This window comes from Phoxinus phoxinus (assembly GCF_949152265.1).
Source record: "Phoxinus phoxinus genome assembly, chromosome: 4".
In the NCBI taxonomy this organism is placed as follows: Eukaryota; Metazoa; Chordata; class Actinopteri; order Cypriniformes; family Leuciscidae; genus Phoxinus; species Phoxinus phoxinus.
This window is the reverse complement of record NC_136879.1, coordinates 43,307,835-43,326,862: the sequence shown is the minus strand read 5'-3', so window position 1 is coordinate 43,326,862 and position 19,028 is coordinate 43,307,835. Positions and strand designations below refer to the sequence as shown.

Sequence of the window (19,028 nt, the reverse complement as noted above, 5' to 3'; positions counted from 1 at the left end):
TAAACTAAAAAAGATTTTAACATAAAGAGTAACGTTAGCTTTGTGCTTATCATTAATCTTACCTTACAGGCGATGAGTGATATCGTCGTCGTCAGACATCCACAGATAACGTTAAGGCTTCGGTCAGGTGGGAGAAGAGGGTTTAGTGGTGCTGTTTACTTAGTAAATGTAACATGTGGCTATTATTTTATACTTAAAATATCTTCTCCAATACCGTCGTTGTCGTAGATCTCTGTCATCATGGTTTGAGTTTGACAAATTCAGACATTATGAAGACTTTCTGACGGTCAGCCAATCGGAACCCGCGATTGCATACACACGTATTAATAATTAATGAGGAGACGCAGTACCAAGTCCGGCCTACAGAGGCGCACTTCCGATACACAGGTCATACACAAATTCAGGTTTATGTGAATTATAAAGACATGTGGAGAAATTTTGGATTTCAGCTCCCCCTAGCTATTGGAGCACTTCTACATTGCCCGAATTATGAGGACACCGGCCATGTCCTTATAATCCAAAATGTCCTTATAATGTGGCGTGTATTCATATGAAATGTCCTCATAAATCACAAAGACGCACACACACACACACACACACACACACACACACACACACACACACACGTAAAGCAGAGGACAGTCCCACATCTTTGGAATGATTCCCTCCATTAAAGCTTCTCCATGTTTCCAGCGTTCCCCTCAGGGTTCCTGACCCCGCATGACTGAACACAGTCGACCGAGACCGAGAGCTGAAGGATGAGCAGCACCAGGCTGTTCACGACACACACACACACACACACACACACACACACACACACAACATCAGACACACACACACACAAGACGGCGGACTCCTTCATCGGTTCGGTCTCCATCAGGAAACACTCTCATCCACATTCTCAATCTGCCTCTCCGCTCGTGTGCTGATGAACATGACTGAGGGAGAAACACGGATATATCCAAAGCACTTGCATAGTGTGATGAGATCCTGAGTGAACTCAGACAGATGAACACGACACACACACTTCCTGTCTCAACAGGAAACAGATCTGTCTGATGCGCTGCCCAGCCGAACGGGTCTGGGTCACACCCGCCACAAACACTCATATTCATCACTCTCACCACGGTTATAATGAAAACATCTCAGGACAATTTTTAAAATTAAAATCAGCATAAATTATGTTGTATATTAATCGTACTTGAGTTATATAATTTTTTTGGCATTACAGTATTTGGGAAATGTGCTTGAATGTCATGAAAATGTATATATATAAATAAAATGAAAGAAATAATTTAAATAATATATAACAAATATTTTCCACAAAGTGTATATATATATATATATATATATACTTTGTGAAAAAATATGATTATTAGTAATAATAATATTATTAATATTAATAATATTAAAATAGTATTTTGTAAAAATATTTCTTGCATTTTTTTATATATATTAAATAAGAAATTATATTAGAAATGTATGAAATTTTACATATATATAAATGTGAAAAAGTTCATATATTTCTAATATAATTTTTTATTTCATATATATAAAAAAATGCAAGAAATTTTTTATAATACAAGATATTTTTTTCACAAAGTATATATATATATTATAAAATATATATTTATATCAATATACATTATAGAATATATACTTTGTGAAAAATATTTTTTATATTTGTAATGTATAATAATATAAATAATATTTTTTGGCATATATATATATATATATGCCAAAAAATGTATTTTATATTAGTATTATATTTTAGTACAAAGAAAAAAAAATCATTTATGTGAAAAATATGTATGTTCTTGATTTTGTGGTGACGTGACCTGGACGCGTTCTAGACCGGCTTCATCAGACCCGACACACACACACACACACACACGGCAGTGACGCGACAGACCGAGTCATCACAGAAATGAAACAAACAAGCGTGTTTTCAGTCAATACAGTTTTACTAGATATAGAGCAGCTGAGAGACGTATAAAACAGACACAGAGAGCAGAAACACACACACACACACACACACACACCGCTCTGATGCTCCATAAGGCTGAATGGGGTTTTCACAGACGGTACCATTCAAAAGAGAAACACGCCACAAATGAATCAACAGAAACCTGCCGTTTAGAAGCACCATTGCGATTGGTCGAATCTCTGAAGCGGCCTCTCGTGGCGAGGGGGAAATCAAGATGAAATGGAATCTGATTGGTGGGTTTTGCATCAGTCAGTACGAGGCGGAGTCTGTCATTGGTGGACGTCCCTGTCAGTCACGGAGAGAGAGGGGGGGGCGGAGCCACGCGGTCAGCGAATGACGAGCACAGCTCGATCTCTCGAAGCGACGGCTCCCACAATCCCCCTCTCGCTCGCGTCTTCACTTCATAGCACTGCGTATAAAAATCATTTGGATCATAAAGTCTCTCGGTTCATATTGTGATTTTTTTTCTCCTATACGGCGTATTTACAAAAGTCTGCGTGCGAGAGGCAACGGCTGTAGTAAACATCTTGCGTATAAGTGCTAAGAAACCTCTTGTACCTCGGACAGGAATAAGAACGCATCATAACGGATAAACACACGGGAATGAGGGACGCGTGAGATCATCAACACATAAACGCAGGAGGAAGTCCGTCGTGGAGGTCAGAGGTCATGCAGGGCGAATGGACACAGAATGTAAACGACATCTAGATGAACGGCCGGCTCAGGCCCGAAGCCCTTTAGAAAAACCCATAAGCACCGTTCCTCGCGGTCACGCTCCTCCTCCAGCCAATCAGATCGCTCGTCTTCCTGCTCTCCCTTCCGTAATATAATAGTTCTTCTGTATTTCCTTTATAATAAACTTAGTTAAGTACAATAAAGTAGAAAAATATTAGAGAACATATGCACAGTTAGTTTGTGTGTGATCTGTAGTGACTCGTGTTGTTTGAGTGTGTGTGCTGGGCTACTGGAGCACCACCGGCCGAACGACTCGGTGAACGAGAAGAAGAAGAAGAAGAAGAAGTCGTCAACGTTCAGCTCTTCCACTGGCTTGATGCTCATATCGTCGAGGTTCTGTCCATCCCGTCTGCAGACAGAGAAATAAACACACTCAAGTCAGCATGAAATCAAAACTGGGAATATTTGATGGATATTGCAGTGTTTATTCTAAATGATTTACAGGTGCACATCATTATTATCTTAAGGCGAGACACGGCAGGCAAAAAACATCGGTTTTCTTTTCACTGGTCAATTTAGAGATTTTGGGATATTTGTCTTCAATAACATGTCTTCTTTCAGACTTGTGGTGAAAAAAAGTCAGAAATACACATTTAGGTCTTTATTTTACTAACTTTGTCTGTTTGCGTCTGTAGATTTCTCCGAAATTCAACAAAAGTTGGCGTTATAAATCAACATCTCTGTCTGTTAAATGATTCACAGGTGCACATCATTATTATCATTATCATTATCAAATCATTACTGTGTTAAAGTCCTGTGGTGTAAATCCAGCTTTTAATGTTGTTTATGTGTATGTGGTGTTATTAATGTGCTTTAATAAGACAATCCATGTGTAAGTTCATAAGTGGACAGCATTGCTGAGTATTTTCTGCTTAAAACTGCAGTGAACCAAAGACAGTCTCAAAAACACGGCTTGAAATCGCTGGTGTTTCTGACGTCACACACTACCTTGTAACCAATCAGATCAACGTGTGATCGTCAACCAGTGGATCTCTGAGTGAGTGAGTGAGTGAGTGAGTGGAGGCGGGGCTTATTTGCATATTCATAGAGCTGCGCATACTAAATGAGGTGATGGTGTCGAGTTACATTCACTTGAATTATTTATATAAAACAAGTAATTTTGGTGATCAAAGATGAGTTTAAGGGACACAACGATTGACTACAGAGGGACTTTAAATTCATGTAATCTTGAATCAGAATAACTTTGATGTGGGCGGGGCAACCTGTCACTCACATGAGATCCACCAATAGCAAACCACAACCATCCAATCAATTCTCCACGGACAAAATCAAGCCCCGCCCACATTTGCTCTTGTTTGAGAAGAGTTTCACTCGGATATACAGAACAATAGAGAAAGACTAGTTTCTTCCAAACACATCACAATATTCCTCATTATAATAATTAATGCGCAGAATAAAGGGGCGGGGCCTGGTTGAGTTAGTTAGTAGTGTTTTGAAACTGGTAAGGGGCGGGACATTTCCAAAACAAACTCGAAGCGCTCAACCAATCACAACACACTGTGTGCTTTTCAGGAGGAGGGGCTTCATAGAGACAGGAAGTAAACAGAGCGTTACTGACAGACTGGGAAGAGAGGAGCCGCAACTATGGAGAATATGGAATATGATTTTTGAACATTCAAGCATGAAAACCTGTTCTAGAAGAGCTAAAAAAAACAACATTAAGACTTAAGGCCTGTGATTGGGTACTGTGTGATGGTGCTGCGCTGTGATTGGGTACTGTGTGATGGTGCTGCGCTGTGATTGGGTACTGTGTGATGGTGCTGCGCTGTGATTGGCCGTACCTCCTAAGGCATGCTCTGTCATGCTGAGGCACAGAGACTCCAGCGTGGGGTTGATCTCCAGATCTGTCCCCGGAACTTGGCATTCTGGGAACAATAAACAAGAGCATGGTATTCAGCGGAGATCAACACATGCAGCAATAACAACGAACAGAGAACGTGTGCAGGAATCAATGATGTGAGGAGTAGATATTTTAACACATACGCTAGGGTATACGCATACTTAAGCTGCAGGATTAGCCGTTACAAGACGACAATCTTGACTCAAACACCCACGTCAAGTGATCATCAGCAGAAGTGACAGATTCTTCCATGTCTATGAAACCTTTGACTTCACTTGTTTCATGACTGGATGAATCAGCATTTTTTTTTTAATCGCTTGAATAAATGATTCAATGACTCACTCAAACACTTCACTTGTTTCATGACTGGATGAATCTGTGTTTTTTCTTAACAAATCTCTTGAATTAATGATTAAATGGCAAATATACTGTATATTTATTTATATTATATACTCAATCAAATTTTATTTTTATAGCGCCTTACAACAGCCAAAAAATATACTCATGTGTACACCAGTGTTGTTTTTGGCAGCCCTTTTAGTCTTAGTCTTATTGACGAAAATGCTTTTTAGTTTTAGTCACATTTTAGTCACTTATAAACTTGATAGTTTTAGTCAAGTTTTAGTCGACGAAAACACAAAAAGGTTTTAGTCAATTTTAGTAAAAAAAAGAAAGAAAAAATAAGTAGTCTTTAACAAATTAATTTAGGTTAAAAAGTATTGGAAATGGGCTTAGGTTTGACAGGTTGCTGCAAGTGTTGCAATTCATAAAACAACAGTTAACCTTAAAACCTTTGCATAATAAACTAGACTTTCTGAGTAATTCGATTGGTTGGTCCTTACATGCGCTTCGTGAGGCACACACGCACACTAGCACACACACGCACACTAGCACACACACGCACACTAGCACACACACGCACACTAGCACACACACGCAAGGTCTCTCGTTCCCTTTCTCTGCTGTGCGCGCGCTACACATGCGCGCTCTTGCTCGCTCGATCTAGATTCCGGGAGATTTTAACTAATTTGCGGGCAATTCTGAAATTATCGTACATTATGGGATTTTTTTCATTATTGATCGTACATCGTACAGAGGTCAAAATTATCGTACAAATACGATAAATATCGTACAAATACGATAAATATCGTACAAATACGATAAATATCGTACAAATACGATAAATATCGTACGTCTGGCAACACTGGTTGTTGTTGTGTGGAATCTGGTGCGCGGCAGCTGGGTGGGCGTACCCAAAACAACGATTAGAATGCGGCATTGGTGATACTTTTTTTAGCTCAAAACAGACGATTTCACGCAAAATAGGCAGAAATGACATGCATTGTGAACGTCAGACTTATAATCATTTTCGTTCCATCTCGTCTCGTCAACGAAAACTCGAAAACGTCTCGTCATGTTTTAGTCACCTTGGAGCCATTTTTAGCTAGTCATCGTAACGTTATCGTCATTAAAAAAAGGTGCGTCAACGAAATAATTGCGTTATCGTCATCGTTGACGAAAACAACATTGGTGTACACAAGTGTTGTGAAATTACGGTTATTATATGCGAGAAGTTCACCTGTGCATTTAAATAAAAAATAAACCAGGCCATTTTTACCCGTTAAGTATGCTTTAATCTTTATAAGGTCTAAGTCGAGTGTGACTAGCGTGTGGAGATCAGGTGCTGTGCGAGTACCTTGCTGTTGGAACAGAAGCATGGTCTGTGGAGACGTGTGAACAGGAAGAGAGTGAGTTCTCTGCACAGAACTTCTGCTCTGGCTCGGCATGCTGTTACTGCCTCCAGGGTTCCCGAACCACAGGTTCTGAAACACACCATCACATCACAGCCTAAGTTCAGCTAGTCCTGTAGTGTCGTCTAAAGGCTCAACAAACGGATCCATTTCAACTATTTCACTTTCACTTCAATTATTACACTTTTCAAATGAAACCGTGATAGTGTGGACGAGGCCCGACTCTGTGGTGTGTGACTGACCTGTCGGCCCTGTGCGCTGACGGCCGCGGGGTTAGCGAGCGCGTGTCGCGGTGACGCTCCGGTCAGACCGCCGGCAGTCATCAGGCCCATGCGTCCGGGAGGCGGAGCTCCTCGCGCGGGCATCGGGAACGGCCTCTGCCCACGTCTGCCCAAACCCGCGCTCACAGATCCAGCTGTGGGCAGAGAGTTGGAGCCGTACGCCGGCCACCTGCGCAAACACACGATTCATTAGCGAGGGTGAGCGCGGCGCGGCAGAGAGACTAGGACTCCACGATTATCACACTTGAACTGATTTAGCTTATCACGATTTGTGTGTGTGTGTGTGTGTGTGAGAGAGAGACGCCCTCTGGTGGTCAGAGGGATATGTGGTGTGTGTGTGTGTGTGTGTGTGTGTGTAAGAGAGAGACGCCCTCTGGTGGTCAGAGGGATATGTGGTGTGTGTGTGTGTGTGAGAGAGAGACGCCCTCTGGTGGTCAGAGGGATATGTGGTGTGTGTGTGTGTGTGTGTGTAAGAGAGAGACACCCTCTGGTGGTCAGAGGGATATGTGGTGTGTGTGTGTGTGTGAGAGAGAGACGCCCTCTGGTGGTCAGAGGGATATGTGGTGTGTGTGTGTGTGAGAGAGAGACGCCCTCTGGTGGTCAGAGGGATATGTGGTGTGTGTGTGTGTGTATGTGAGAGAGAGAGACGCCCTCTGGTGGTCAGAGGGATATGTGGTGTGTGTGTGTGTGTGTGTGTGAGAGAGAGACGCCCTCTGGTGGTCAGAGGGATATGTGGTGTGTGTGTGTGTGTATGTGAGAGAGAGAGACGCCCTCTGGTGGTCAGAGGGATATGTGGTGTGTGTGTGTGTGTGTGTGTGAGAGAGAGACGCCCTCTGGTGGTCAGAGGGATATGTGGTGTGTGTATGTGTGTAAGAGAGAGACGCCCTCTGGTGGTCAGAGCGATATGTGGTGTGTGTGTGTGTGTGTGTGTGTGAGAGAGAGAGACGCCCTCTGGTGGTCAGAGGGATATGTGGTGTGTGTGTGTGTGTGTGTGTGAGAGAGACGCCCTCTGGTGGTCAGAGGGATATGTGGTGTGTGTGTGTGTGTGTGTAAAAGAGAGACGCTCTCTGGTGGTCAGAGGGATATGTGGTGTGTGTGTGTGTGTGTGTGTGTGTCTGTGTGTGTGTGAGAGAGACGCCCTCTGGTGTTCAGAGATATGAGGTGTGTGTGTGTGTGTGTGTGTGTGTGTGTGTGTGTGTGTGACACCCTCTGGTGTTCGGAGATATGTGGTGTGTGTGTGTGTGTGTGTGTGTGTGTGTGTGTGTGTGTGTGTGTGTGTGTGTGTGTGTGTAATGCGCTCTGGTGTTCAGATGGAGCAGTGTTTAATGCCGATCAGCCGCTGCACTGACAAACTGCGCACAAAATAATCGCAGCCTTTGCCAAATCGCGTGCGGTGTCATTGCGATTACTCGTGCAGCCCTGAGAGAGACGCGAGCGGAGCGCTAGCACACCCACCCTCTCCGGTACACGCCGCTGTCCATCATGGTCTTCCGCGGGAAGAGGCGGAGCAACTTCAGCACCTGCTGTTTCCACGATAACAGCCGCTTCTTCTGCGTCTCTGTGAACGCCTGACAAACACACACTCATTACTGCACAACCACAGATGAAGCACAGCACACACTAGCTATTTATTTTGGGTGAACTATCCACAATAATACATTGTCACTATTCACGATACATATTGTTGTACATATAATAATAATATAATATTGTGACACGATATATTGTTACACCACTAAACACAACACAACACTTCTTAACTTTTTTTAAAGCTGCTTTGAAACGCTGTGTATTGTGAAAAGTGTTGTACTGAATTGAACTAAAGCAAGCGTGACGGTGTGTGTGACGCGTCTCACCTCGTGTGTGAGACATTTCTCTATGAGCTGCAGGTAACAGCTGATGTTCTCCTCATCCGGCCTCGACACCAGCAGCTGCGTGCAGACTGAACACACACACACACTCCCAGTCAAACCCCACCACGCTCCATATTCATATTCATAAATCATAAAGCATGATCATAATAAGCTGAACACAGGGTTCGTACAGACACTGTAAAATGAAATGACTTAAGGACATATCAACTAATTTATTTATTTATATTCAGCTTTAGTTTTAGATAACGCTGTTATTTAATTAACCATTTAAAATGTTTTACGGCCCTTCAATAAGGATTCATAACACCAGCCTAAATATATTCATACATACGTAAACACATAATATCAAGTAAACGCTTTTTAAAGTAACTATTGAAGTTAAGTTAGTTAACAACAAAAGAAGAATGAAATTACAAGAACCTAAACAACATGTTTCAATTAAAAACAATTTAATCAATTTCGTCTATACACAAAAAAAATGCATCATGGCACAGTTTATAATTAAGTATTTGCATCCATTTGTTATATATATATATATATATATATATAATTTTTTTTTTTTTACTAAAAATTACTCAAATTCTTTATAATCTGCATAAATGTGTTAATTGTGAAAACAAAAGTATAAATAAGATTTAAATGTCTAGTTTACGTTAAAATCTGAAATATATAAATCTGGTTATTGTGCAATTAAAAAAACATTCAGATTTACTCAAATCTCATTCTCACTGGTTTCATTTATGTACGACTGTCAAATATGCGTCATCATTTTAGTAGTTTGTTAAAACAAACTTTGTAATTAAAACTAATTGCAAATTGCAAATAAAATGCAATTTTTTTGAGCGCATGAACATGAGCACTGTATTAAAAATAAAAATAAAGACACAAATTAAGAACGTTTCAAATAAAAAATTCATCAATAGTCTATACACTAAAAAAATGCATCATGGCACAGTTTATAATTAAGTTTTTGCATCCATTATATATATTTTTCAATAAAATATAAAACATTTTTTTACTATTTACTCAAATTCCTAATAATCAGCATGAATTTGTTAATTGTGAAAACAAGAAAATATAAACAAGGTTTACATAAGTCTAGAACGTAGAACAAGTTAAAATTATAAAATAATATGCATGTATATTTGTGCGCAGTGAACCTGAAGAGTGTGTGTGTGTGTGTGTGTACCTTTCCCCATCACACGCGTGAGCTGCCCCGCGATGTCCCCGTCAGAGATGGGTGCGGTCGAGGACTCTCCGTCACACGCCGGAGGATTGTGGGTCGGGAAGCCCTCGGGTTCCTTCTCTTCGCCGGGATTGGCTGCTTTATCGACAGGTGTAACTCCAGGCTCCACCTCCTTCTGGGCCGCAGTGGGCGGGGCATAGACCTTGATTGGCGTGATGATGATCTGCTGAAGCTCTTGCAACGCATTCCGAACGTTCCCGCCTTCCAGAATATCCTGCAATCAACCACACGGTCAATGACGAGCACAAATGCGGAGCGCAAACCCAGATCTCTTGCTGGATCCCTCACCTTCTCAAGAGACTTCAGGACGCTCTGTCGCTCGCGGAGCTTCTGTATGCTCAGAGCGATCTTGTGCCGCGCTCCCTTCGTCACGTTCTGGAAGAGACAGAGAGAGTGATGACGGGGCAGAGCGAATGGCACACAAACTGATCGACTTCCTCGTGATTTATACAGCATCAGAACCCCCAGAACATTGTGAACGTGAGGTGGGCGGGGCTTCGAGCCGATCAGGTGATGATGTAGGCGGAGCTCACCTGCGACTCCAGGTGTTTCTCTGTGAGAATCATCATCTCTTCATACGTCATCTGAGAAAACAGCGAGGCGTATTTATGCAGACGGAGACTCTTCAGCCAGGCCGGCACGTCTGCAGGAGGAACACACACACCGGTGAGATTACACTTCCTCAGAGGACGCATTCTCTGAATCTACACGACCTCATGCTACATTTTTCTAAATGTCATAATCATTTGTTAAAGGGATACTCCACTTTTTTTGGAAATAGGCTCATTTTACATCTCCCCCAGAGTTCAACAGTTTTACCGTTTTCGAATCCAGCCGTACTCCGGGTCTGACGGTACCACTTTTAGCATAGCTTAGCATAGATCATTGATTCTGATGGGTCCAGTAGCATTTCTTTCAAAATGATCAACGAGTTTCAATATTTTCCCTATTTAAAACTTGACTCTTCTGTAGTTAAACCGTGTACTAAGATCGACGGAAAATTAAAAGTTGCGATTTTCCAAGCCTATATGGCTAGAGGAACTACTCTCATTCCGGCGTAAGAATCAAGGAACTGTGCGGCCGTACCATGGGTGCAGAGGCGTAATGATATGACGAAGCACCTGAAAATAGTCCCCAGCTCGGTAACTTCCAACATGACCGGGACTAAGTTTGTGTAGTTTTTAGGCAGCAAATTAGGTTTCCAAATAAATACGGTTCGGGATCAGCACCAAAGTAAATGTCATCTAAATCGTCTCTCACAAATGTCTCGATGCTACAAGGCACGCTCCCTGTGCAAGCAGGTGGTCACGTTGGTTTGTATGACGGCAAGTGCTTCGTCATATCATTACGCCTGCACCCATGGTACGGCCGCACAGTTCCTTGATTCTTACGCCGGAATGAGAGTAGTTCTAGCCATATAGGCTTGGAAAATCGCAACTTTTCATTTTCCGTCGATCTTAGTACACGGTTTAACTACAGAAGAGTCAAGTTTTAAATAGGAAAAATATTGAAACTCGTTGATCATTTTGAAAGAAATGCTACTGGACCCATCAGAATCAATGATCTATGCTAAGCTATGCTAAAAGTGGTACCGTCAGACCCGGAGTACGGCTGGATTCGAAAACGGTAAAACTGTTTAACTCTGGGGGAGATGTAAAATGAGCCTATTTCCAAAAAAAGTGGAGTATCCCTTTAACAAACAAGTATTCATTACGTCATTAAATTATTACAAATTATTACATTGTTTAAATTAAAGTTACACTATGTAGAAATTGTGTTTTTGTCAAACAGCGACCCCTAGAGTCGCTGGGGAATACTTGCACTGTCGTAAATACCCACCCTGTACACCGGTGCGGTTCGGTAGGATAGAAGCGGCGGGCGTGGAACAGGCACAGAGAGACTCCGAAGATATTGACCAGGTGTTTCACGATTTCATACAAATATTAGGCTACTGCATAGTCTATCGGTTCCCAACAGCGGGGTCGCGGCCCACAAGGGGGCGTCAGCGAGCTCTGTGGGGGGTCGCGTCATATTTTGAAAAGTTTTGAGCATTAAATAAAAATCCTTAACTTTTTTCTGTTTACAAAATTTACAAAATTGATATAATGAGCGAGTTCATCATGAATCCATTTTCCAATCCGTGTTTTTGTCTGATCCTGAGCCACTGGTACTCCTATAATAAGTGTTTACATTAGGACTGTTTTACACTGGTTCGGATCGAGTAGCCCAGGACCTGCGTGACTCGTCACAGACGTACACAGAGAGAAGTAGTTCCGGCTATAATGTTCTTCCGAAAGACCACGCATTATTAACTGTAACGTGGACTCATGCATTTCTGTAAAGCTGCTTTGAAATGATGTGTATTGTGAAAAGCGCTACACAAATAAATGTGCATTGATCTGCATATGGTGAAATGTGACTTGTGGTGTTGTGAGCTGAAGCCTGGTCACCTTTCATGCCACTCCCATCCTCCTGGAACGTGTTGCGCGCGTTGCTCTGATCCTCCGTCTGCTCGCTGCCCGACGAGGCGACGCTGCTCTGGGGCGACAGGGGGGCGTGTTCCGCCCCGGACACGCCCTGACACGCCTCCTCCTGGCTCAGCCAATCAGAGCTGCAGGCTGGCTGATTGGCAGGTGTGAGTGACATCGAGGGCTTCAGTGGGTTTGGGTGCACCTGACCAGGCAGTCCTGTCGAGCAATTATTCAAAATGAGTGAACCTTTTTAAGTCACATGCTGGTTACCTGTGTTGGCAGGTGAGGTGACGAAGTAAAAAAATAAATGTATACCGTATTTCCGGACTATAAGTCGCATATTTTTTCATAGTTTGGCTGGTCCTGCGACTTATAGTCAGGTGCGACTTATATATCAAAATTAATTCATACAGACTGAGATGAACCAAGAGAAAACATTACCGTCTACAGCCGTGAGAGGGCGCTCTAGTTAGCGGAGTTGTTCAGAAGCGACACCGAGGAAGAACTCAATGTATTCAGTGTTGAGGAGTGAGATCGGGAGCTTGATGAACTTGCTGACCGGTAACTTGTTGGACTCGCTGGCTAATGTTAGTTTAGCATATTCAGCCTCAGCTATATGTTCTTTATGCTATTGTGTCGCTGAATAACTGTTAATGTGTTACGCTAACACACCGGACACTATTCAGCAGGGGTGGAGCCAGACGATGTAAACATTTTTTTCCCATTTACGTCAGCTAAATGCACTATTTTTCAGGCTGTTTGAGATCATAGAATGCCTAAAAATCTATACACTATCTGGGAAAATTATGATAGTTAGGCCTATACTCAGAAAAAAACAACAACTTTGAGGTGAATTCGCGTCTACCGCGCCGCGCTAAACGCCTCATTCGCAACACAGGACCTCCAGACGCGCGTAAACGCGTCTTCACATTGACTTATACATTGAAATCACTCGCGCCAGACGCTCTATTCGCGTTTGGTGTGAACGCAGCATACACTTGTCCGCGGTTCGTCCGACGCTGCTTCTGAATCTCTCTCCGGCCGGTGAGGTTTACTGTTAGTGTTCCATATAAAAAAAACATTGTTATGTCCATATTAACTTAAGCCGGTTAGCCAGTGAGCTCGCTACGACGCCGGTGAAAACATACAATAGCCCGCCAGCCCCTGATGACAACGACGAAGAAGAAGATTTATATTCTTCGTTCGTTTTTATTGGCAGAGTTGGCAAACAAGCGATGCATTACCATCCGCCACCACGCACGGTAATAAAGCTTTTGTTTCATTTTTTGCCGCTCCAGTCAGAAAGACTGAGAGGAAATTAAACAAAGTTGAAGTTATTTAAAAAAAAACTAAAAGATTCGGGGCTTTTGACAAAACATTCGGGGATTAGGCCCAATTAGTTGTTCTGCGTGCTGTTGTGGAGCTGAATAACTCGCCTTTCCAGATTAAATGTCTGTTCTTGGTCTTGGATTTTGTGAAATAAATTTCTAAATAAATGCGACTTATAGTCCAGTGCGACTTATATATGTTTTTTTCCTCTTCATGACACATTTTTTGACTGATGCGACTTATAGTCCAGAAAATACGGTACTATAGTAAAAATAAATCAACCCATTGTGCTGGGTGAAATTAACCCAACACGTGTTCGGTCCTATATTTACCCAGACCTTGGGTTGAAACCCACCCAAAATTGGGTTGCTTTTAACCCAGTGTTTAGAGTGTAGTAGTGTTGTCACGGTACCAAAATGTCAGTATTCGGTACCGATACCAGTGAAAATCCACGGTTCTCGGTACCAAAGCTTAATTTAGATTAAATTTGCATATATTAAAGTGTATATCCATTTGTTAGATAAAATTAGATAAAATGACCTAACAATAGTTATATACACTGAAGCAATTATTCTCCTTGGGGTAATTAAAAAATGTAGCCTACTAATCTGTTCATGAACAATCAAGTGTTTGTATTAAATAACATTCACAAACATACATTAATGTTGTAAAAACATAATGTTCACTCAATGTGTTGATGTTAGATATAAGGCATTAAGTAATGGTAATGAATGGTATCTAATTGTAGTGTTACCAACTAAACAGGAGATAAAACGTGTTTTATTTGACTTGACTGTCCTTTTATTTAATCCAAAACTGCGTTCATATTTAAAAGGCCTTTTAAACTAGATACAACGAACCGCACACGATAGACGATACCACTTTAGGGGCCGTTCACATAACGCGTTTTATGCATATAACGTTACTGTCTATGGTTTTATGCGCGTGCAAATTTGTTACTTCAAATGTAGGTGCGCGGCTTTTAATAGAAGCATCTCAACAGGTCATGTGACAAAAACCAGCGGCCTTTCCGTAACAACATGGAAAGCTTTTTATTTCTCATCTCACTTAATATATCTAGTAGTAAAGCTAATGCAAGGGCTAGAAATCAATTAATTATTTGATGATACTTCCTCAGAGCGCAGTTTGCACCGCTTTCTCCTTTCCACAAGCGCGTGCTTTCCCGTTGCGTCTGCCGTTGCTATGCAACCAAGAACAGAGGCGCGCCTGGAAAACGAATTAGACGGACATCAGACGAGAAAGGCGCGCGGCGGTTACCTGTGTTGACAGGCGAGGTGACGCCCCCTGTGCCGGGGAAAGGCATGTGGCCGTTCTGGCCGGCCGGCGAGCTGCATGAGGACGGCAGCTTCTCCTGCCAGGAGTACGCCGGCTCCAGGGACTCGGCTGAGCAGGGCCACTCGTCGGAGCCCTGCCGGGCGTGGTGGTACGGGCCGGGCGGGGGCGGCCGGCTCGACAGGTGCTCCTCCAGGTGATTGAGCCACATGGCCAGGGAGTTGCGGTCGTCGAGCGTGGTGGCGGGGTGGATGAGGGCGTACGACAGCAGCTGCCGGCTCTCCTCCACGAACAGGCTGCTCTCGATGGTGTGGCTCAGCACCTTCTGCAGGAGGTTCATGTACTCGCACTTGGCTTCGCTGTTGCGTGGCTGAAGCAGGGGGAGATGGGAGAGCAGGAGGGACACGGCCTTCTCCTTCGGCTCCTGCTGCCACTGACTGACGATGGCTAGAGAGAGAGAGACGGAGATCGTATTTATTGATGCTTTTAAAGTTAAAGGGTTAGTTCACCCAGAACTGTAAACTCTGTCAGTAATTCCTCTCCCTCATGTTGTTCCCCGTCAGACTTTCCTTCATCTTCTGAACACAAATGGAGATATTAGTGATTAAATCGGAGCGCTGTCTCACTCCTCCAGAGGCTTCTGTTGTAATTGAAACTTGCCGGCCCAGAAAGTTAGTAAAGACAATGTTTAAAATAGTCCGAGTGACTACAGCGGCTCAACCTTCAGTTTATCAAGCGACCAGAATACTTTCTGTGCACAAAAATAAGGACTTTATTGAACTCTTGATGTTCTTCTGTGTGTTCCTCTGAGTGAGTTCCCGTAGTGTAACAGCGCAGCGCTTCTGTATGTATGTCAGAACGGAGTCTCACTATTGGTCGACGCTGGTCATGTGTGATGCTGGCCAATAGTGAGCCTCCGTTCTGACGTACAACCCAGAAGCGCTGCACTGTTCAGGAAAGTCTGACGGAACAACATGAGGGAGAGTCATTACTGACAGAGTTTACATTTCTGGGTGAACTAACCCTTTAACTGTTCAAAACGTAACCCTTTTAAGGGAAAGTTAACACAAACATTACTCACTATTTAACATTTAGTTTAATATTCAACAATAACACTGATCTGCCTGCATTGACACTATTACACAAGAAATGAACTGGACGATAACATCACGGTTTAATCCAGAGAGGCTATATATATATATATATATATATATATATATAAATTAATTAACTAAATTAATAACTTTTTTGCAACAAAAATGAACCATCACTGAACTTACTTAAGCTGGACACTATTACACTAAATACACTATTATTTATTCTGGAAACAAACCTTTTTTGCAATATTTTCCTGTTATCTCTGTAAAGCTGCTTTGAAAAACGCTATATACTTGACTCATTTCATTTGACTTCCTTTAAAAAGGTTTACAAAAGTTAAAAAATGTTTTTATATATTTGAAAGAAGTCTCTTCTGCTCACCTAAATAAAGTAAGGCATAAATAAAATACAGTTAAAAAATGTATTATTACAATGTAAAACAGCGGTTTTCTATGTGAGAATACAGTAAAGTGTGATTTATTGGCTACAGAAAGAGAGAGAGAGGCGGAGATCTTAGTTTTATTGAGCGGATCTGATGCTTTTATATTTAACTGTTCAAAACGTAAACTAAACGTAAAATAAAACAAGGCTAAAGTAAGGGGAAAATACAGTAAAAACAGTGAAATATTACTTGAATATTTAGTAAAGTCTAATTTATTCCTGTGATCAAAGCTGAATTTTCAGCATCATTACTCCAGTCTTCAGTGTCACATGATCCTTCAGAAATCAGAATAATATGATGATCTGATGCTCAAGAAACATTTAGCCTATGATTATTATCAGTGTTGAAAACAATCGGGGTGCTTCTTATTTTTGTAAAATCCATGATACCCCAAACTTTTGAATGGTAGTGCAAGTAAAAGAAAGAAAGAAATTCATATTTTTTTTCAGCAAGAAAGCATTAAATTAATCAAAAGTGACAGTAAAAACATTCATAATGTTACAAAATATTTATTTTTGAAATTAGTGCTGTTCTTTTGAATATTGTCACCGGCCCACCGGTGGGCCCAAATTCATTACATATTTAAAATAGTAATATCCTATACTAAACCTAAACTAATATTGACAAACTATATCATTTGAAAGCTTACAATCTCTAGTTTGCATATTTGGTGAGAGCTGAGGAGCTGTAATTTATCAATTTGCAACAAGAATATGTTCATACTCCTAAGGTGTTCAGTCCTTTATTTTGAAATAGGGATGAACATGAAAAATCATGAAAAAAATGGTAGAAACCTCAGTTTGTTTTCATGCCAAGAGTTCAAAAGATAGCATTTGTTCAATTATTTTAGAAAAAAAGGTCTGAAAATGTTTTAGAAATAAAGAAAAACCAAATATGGAAATGGCGGCACCCTTATATGGGCAGTAATGTCCACTAGTGGAGAAGTGTGGTACTGCGCCCAAACTAAATCTCACTGAAAGCTATTTTTTTTTAGATTTCAACCTAAAATTTAAAACACAACTTGTTCAGATTTTTGGCTTTGATTTTTGTACAGTTTTAGAGTCTACCAGGTTTTGAAAAAATATATTTTATATAAAATATGAATAATTAAATTTTTTAATGTTATTTTTTCATAAACTCAAACTTCTATAACTTTTTTTCTGTTACACTTTCTTAATTTAATTCACTTCTACAAAAATCTGCCAATTTTTTTCTTTAAAACAAGACCAATCTTACATCCATATTCCAAAGCATTCTTGAGTTACAAACATTTAAGTTCGGAAAGTGCATTTTCATGTAGGCTATATTCAAAAAAAGGGGGGTGACACTTAAAGGGTTAAGTTATTTTACTTAATATTCAACAATATTATTGATCTGTCTGCATTGACACCATTATATGAGAACTGAACGATGGTTTTCTCCAGAGCTGCTATATGGCTATATATATATATATATATATATATATATATATATATAAATTAATAACTTTTTTACAACAGAAATGAACCATCACTGAACTATGACATTATTTTCTTCTAGATCTGCTGTGCAGCCGAAACAACTTTGTTGGATTATTTTCCTGTTATCTCTGTAAAGCTGCTTTAAAACAATCTGTGCAGTACAAAGCGCTAAACTTGACTTGAGAACTTTCTATTCATCAAAGAATCATGAAGAATCAGTGACAAGTGATCATCATTACTGTCATGTATGGAAAAGAGCAGCATGTGGATCAATAGTAAATTAACCAATTATATTTTTGGATGAACCATCCCTTTGAAAATTAATATACAAGTCTGAAGAGCACGCTCAAGTGGGATTATGATGGTTTTACCTGCATTGTTGGCTTCTGCCTCTAGTATGTGTATCTCTGTGCAGTCGGCCAGCCAGTGGTCCAGACAGATGTGCAGAAACCGGGCCTGCGTCCGAGAAACACGCTTCAACAACGACAACAGCGCCACCGTCTGTTCACACTCGTTCCAGCTCTTAAACCAGTCTGTCAAAATCCCCACTTGGTCCCGGAACATCATGGCGAGTTTCGTGAGAATCAGGGGCGGGGCTTAGGGGGAGGGGGCGGGGTCTGTATAAAATGGGGGGCGGGGCTACAGGCAGTGCTCCAGTCCACTCAAAGATGCATTGGAAACCCCTCACATGGTTCTGGAGCACAGCGGACGCCACCGAGGCAGGGGTCAGGCGTTTGGGGTCCGAGGTCAAAGGTCACCGGTGGGAATGATCCGTGAGGAATCGTGGACGCTACGCTTCTAGCGCATCTTCACTTCACGTGCACGGATGCCGGCAGCTGCAGACACAAAACACGCGTGTTATAAATAAAGCACACTGAAACTAGGGATGCACCGATACGAAAAATGTGGCCGATGCCGATAACCGATAAATTGGCCGATAAATCTAAATTAAAATGGTTTAACACTGAACTGTATTTTCTTTTTTGAAGTGATTCCAATCATATTTCAAGCAATTCTAAACCTCAGCTGAAGGAAATAATTATTTATCAGTTTTAATATAGATAACGATAACGTTAAAGATGAACATTTATCAGCCGATACCGATATGGTGGCCCATATATCGTGCATCCCTAACTGAAACCCAGCCAAACCTGCGGCGGTTCCCGTCTGAGACTCGTGCATCTCTTTCTGTCTCAGATT

General features: G+C 41.5%; 2 protein-coding genes across 7 annotated transcripts in view; one reads left to right on the top strand and one right to left on the bottom strand.

Moving 5' to 3' along the window:
- LOC306997685 (NLR family CARD domain-containing protein 3-like) overlaps positions 1 to 19,028 on the top strand; it is a 377,651-nt gene that overhangs the window by 275,318 nt on the left and 83,305 nt on the right. The gene's annotated exons all lie outside the window — the stretch shown is intronic.
- Positions 1,664 to 19,028, bottom strand: part of samd4b (sterile alpha motif domain containing 4B) — a 20,938-nt gene continuing 3,573 nt past the window's right edge. For 5 of the 6 annotated variants that reach the window (XM_079611076.1, XM_079611079.1, XM_079611077.1 and 2 more), the window contains 12 exons: positions 18,200 to 18,664; positions 14,814 to 15,275; positions 12,186 to 12,422; positions 10,269 to 10,378; positions 10,024 to 10,110; positions 9,679 to 9,949; positions 8,472 to 8,557; positions 8,071 to 8,183; positions 6,577 to 6,784; positions 6,280 to 6,406; positions 4,525 to 4,608; positions 1,664 to 3,071 (listed from right to left, as the gene is read on the bottom strand). In XM_079611076.1, the coding sequence (XP_079467202.1) occupies positions 3,043 to 3,071; positions 4,525 to 4,608; positions 6,280 to 6,406; positions 6,577 to 6,784; positions 8,071 to 8,183; positions 8,472 to 8,557; positions 9,679 to 9,949; positions 10,024 to 10,110; positions 10,269 to 10,378; positions 12,186 to 12,422; positions 14,814 to 15,275; positions 18,200 to 18,395 (2,010 nt within the window). In that variant the 5' untranslated portion in view covers positions 18,396 to 18,664 and the 3' untranslated portion in view covers positions 1,664 to 3,042. Of the gene's footprint in view, positions 3,072 to 4,524; positions 4,609 to 6,279; positions 6,407 to 6,576; positions 6,785 to 8,070; positions 8,184 to 8,471; positions 8,558 to 9,678; positions 9,950 to 10,023; positions 10,111 to 10,268; positions 10,379 to 12,185; positions 12,423 to 14,813; positions 15,276 to 18,199; positions 18,665 to 18,979 lie in introns of all 6 variants that reach the window. The other variant, XM_079611081.1, reaches the window with a different exon arrangement.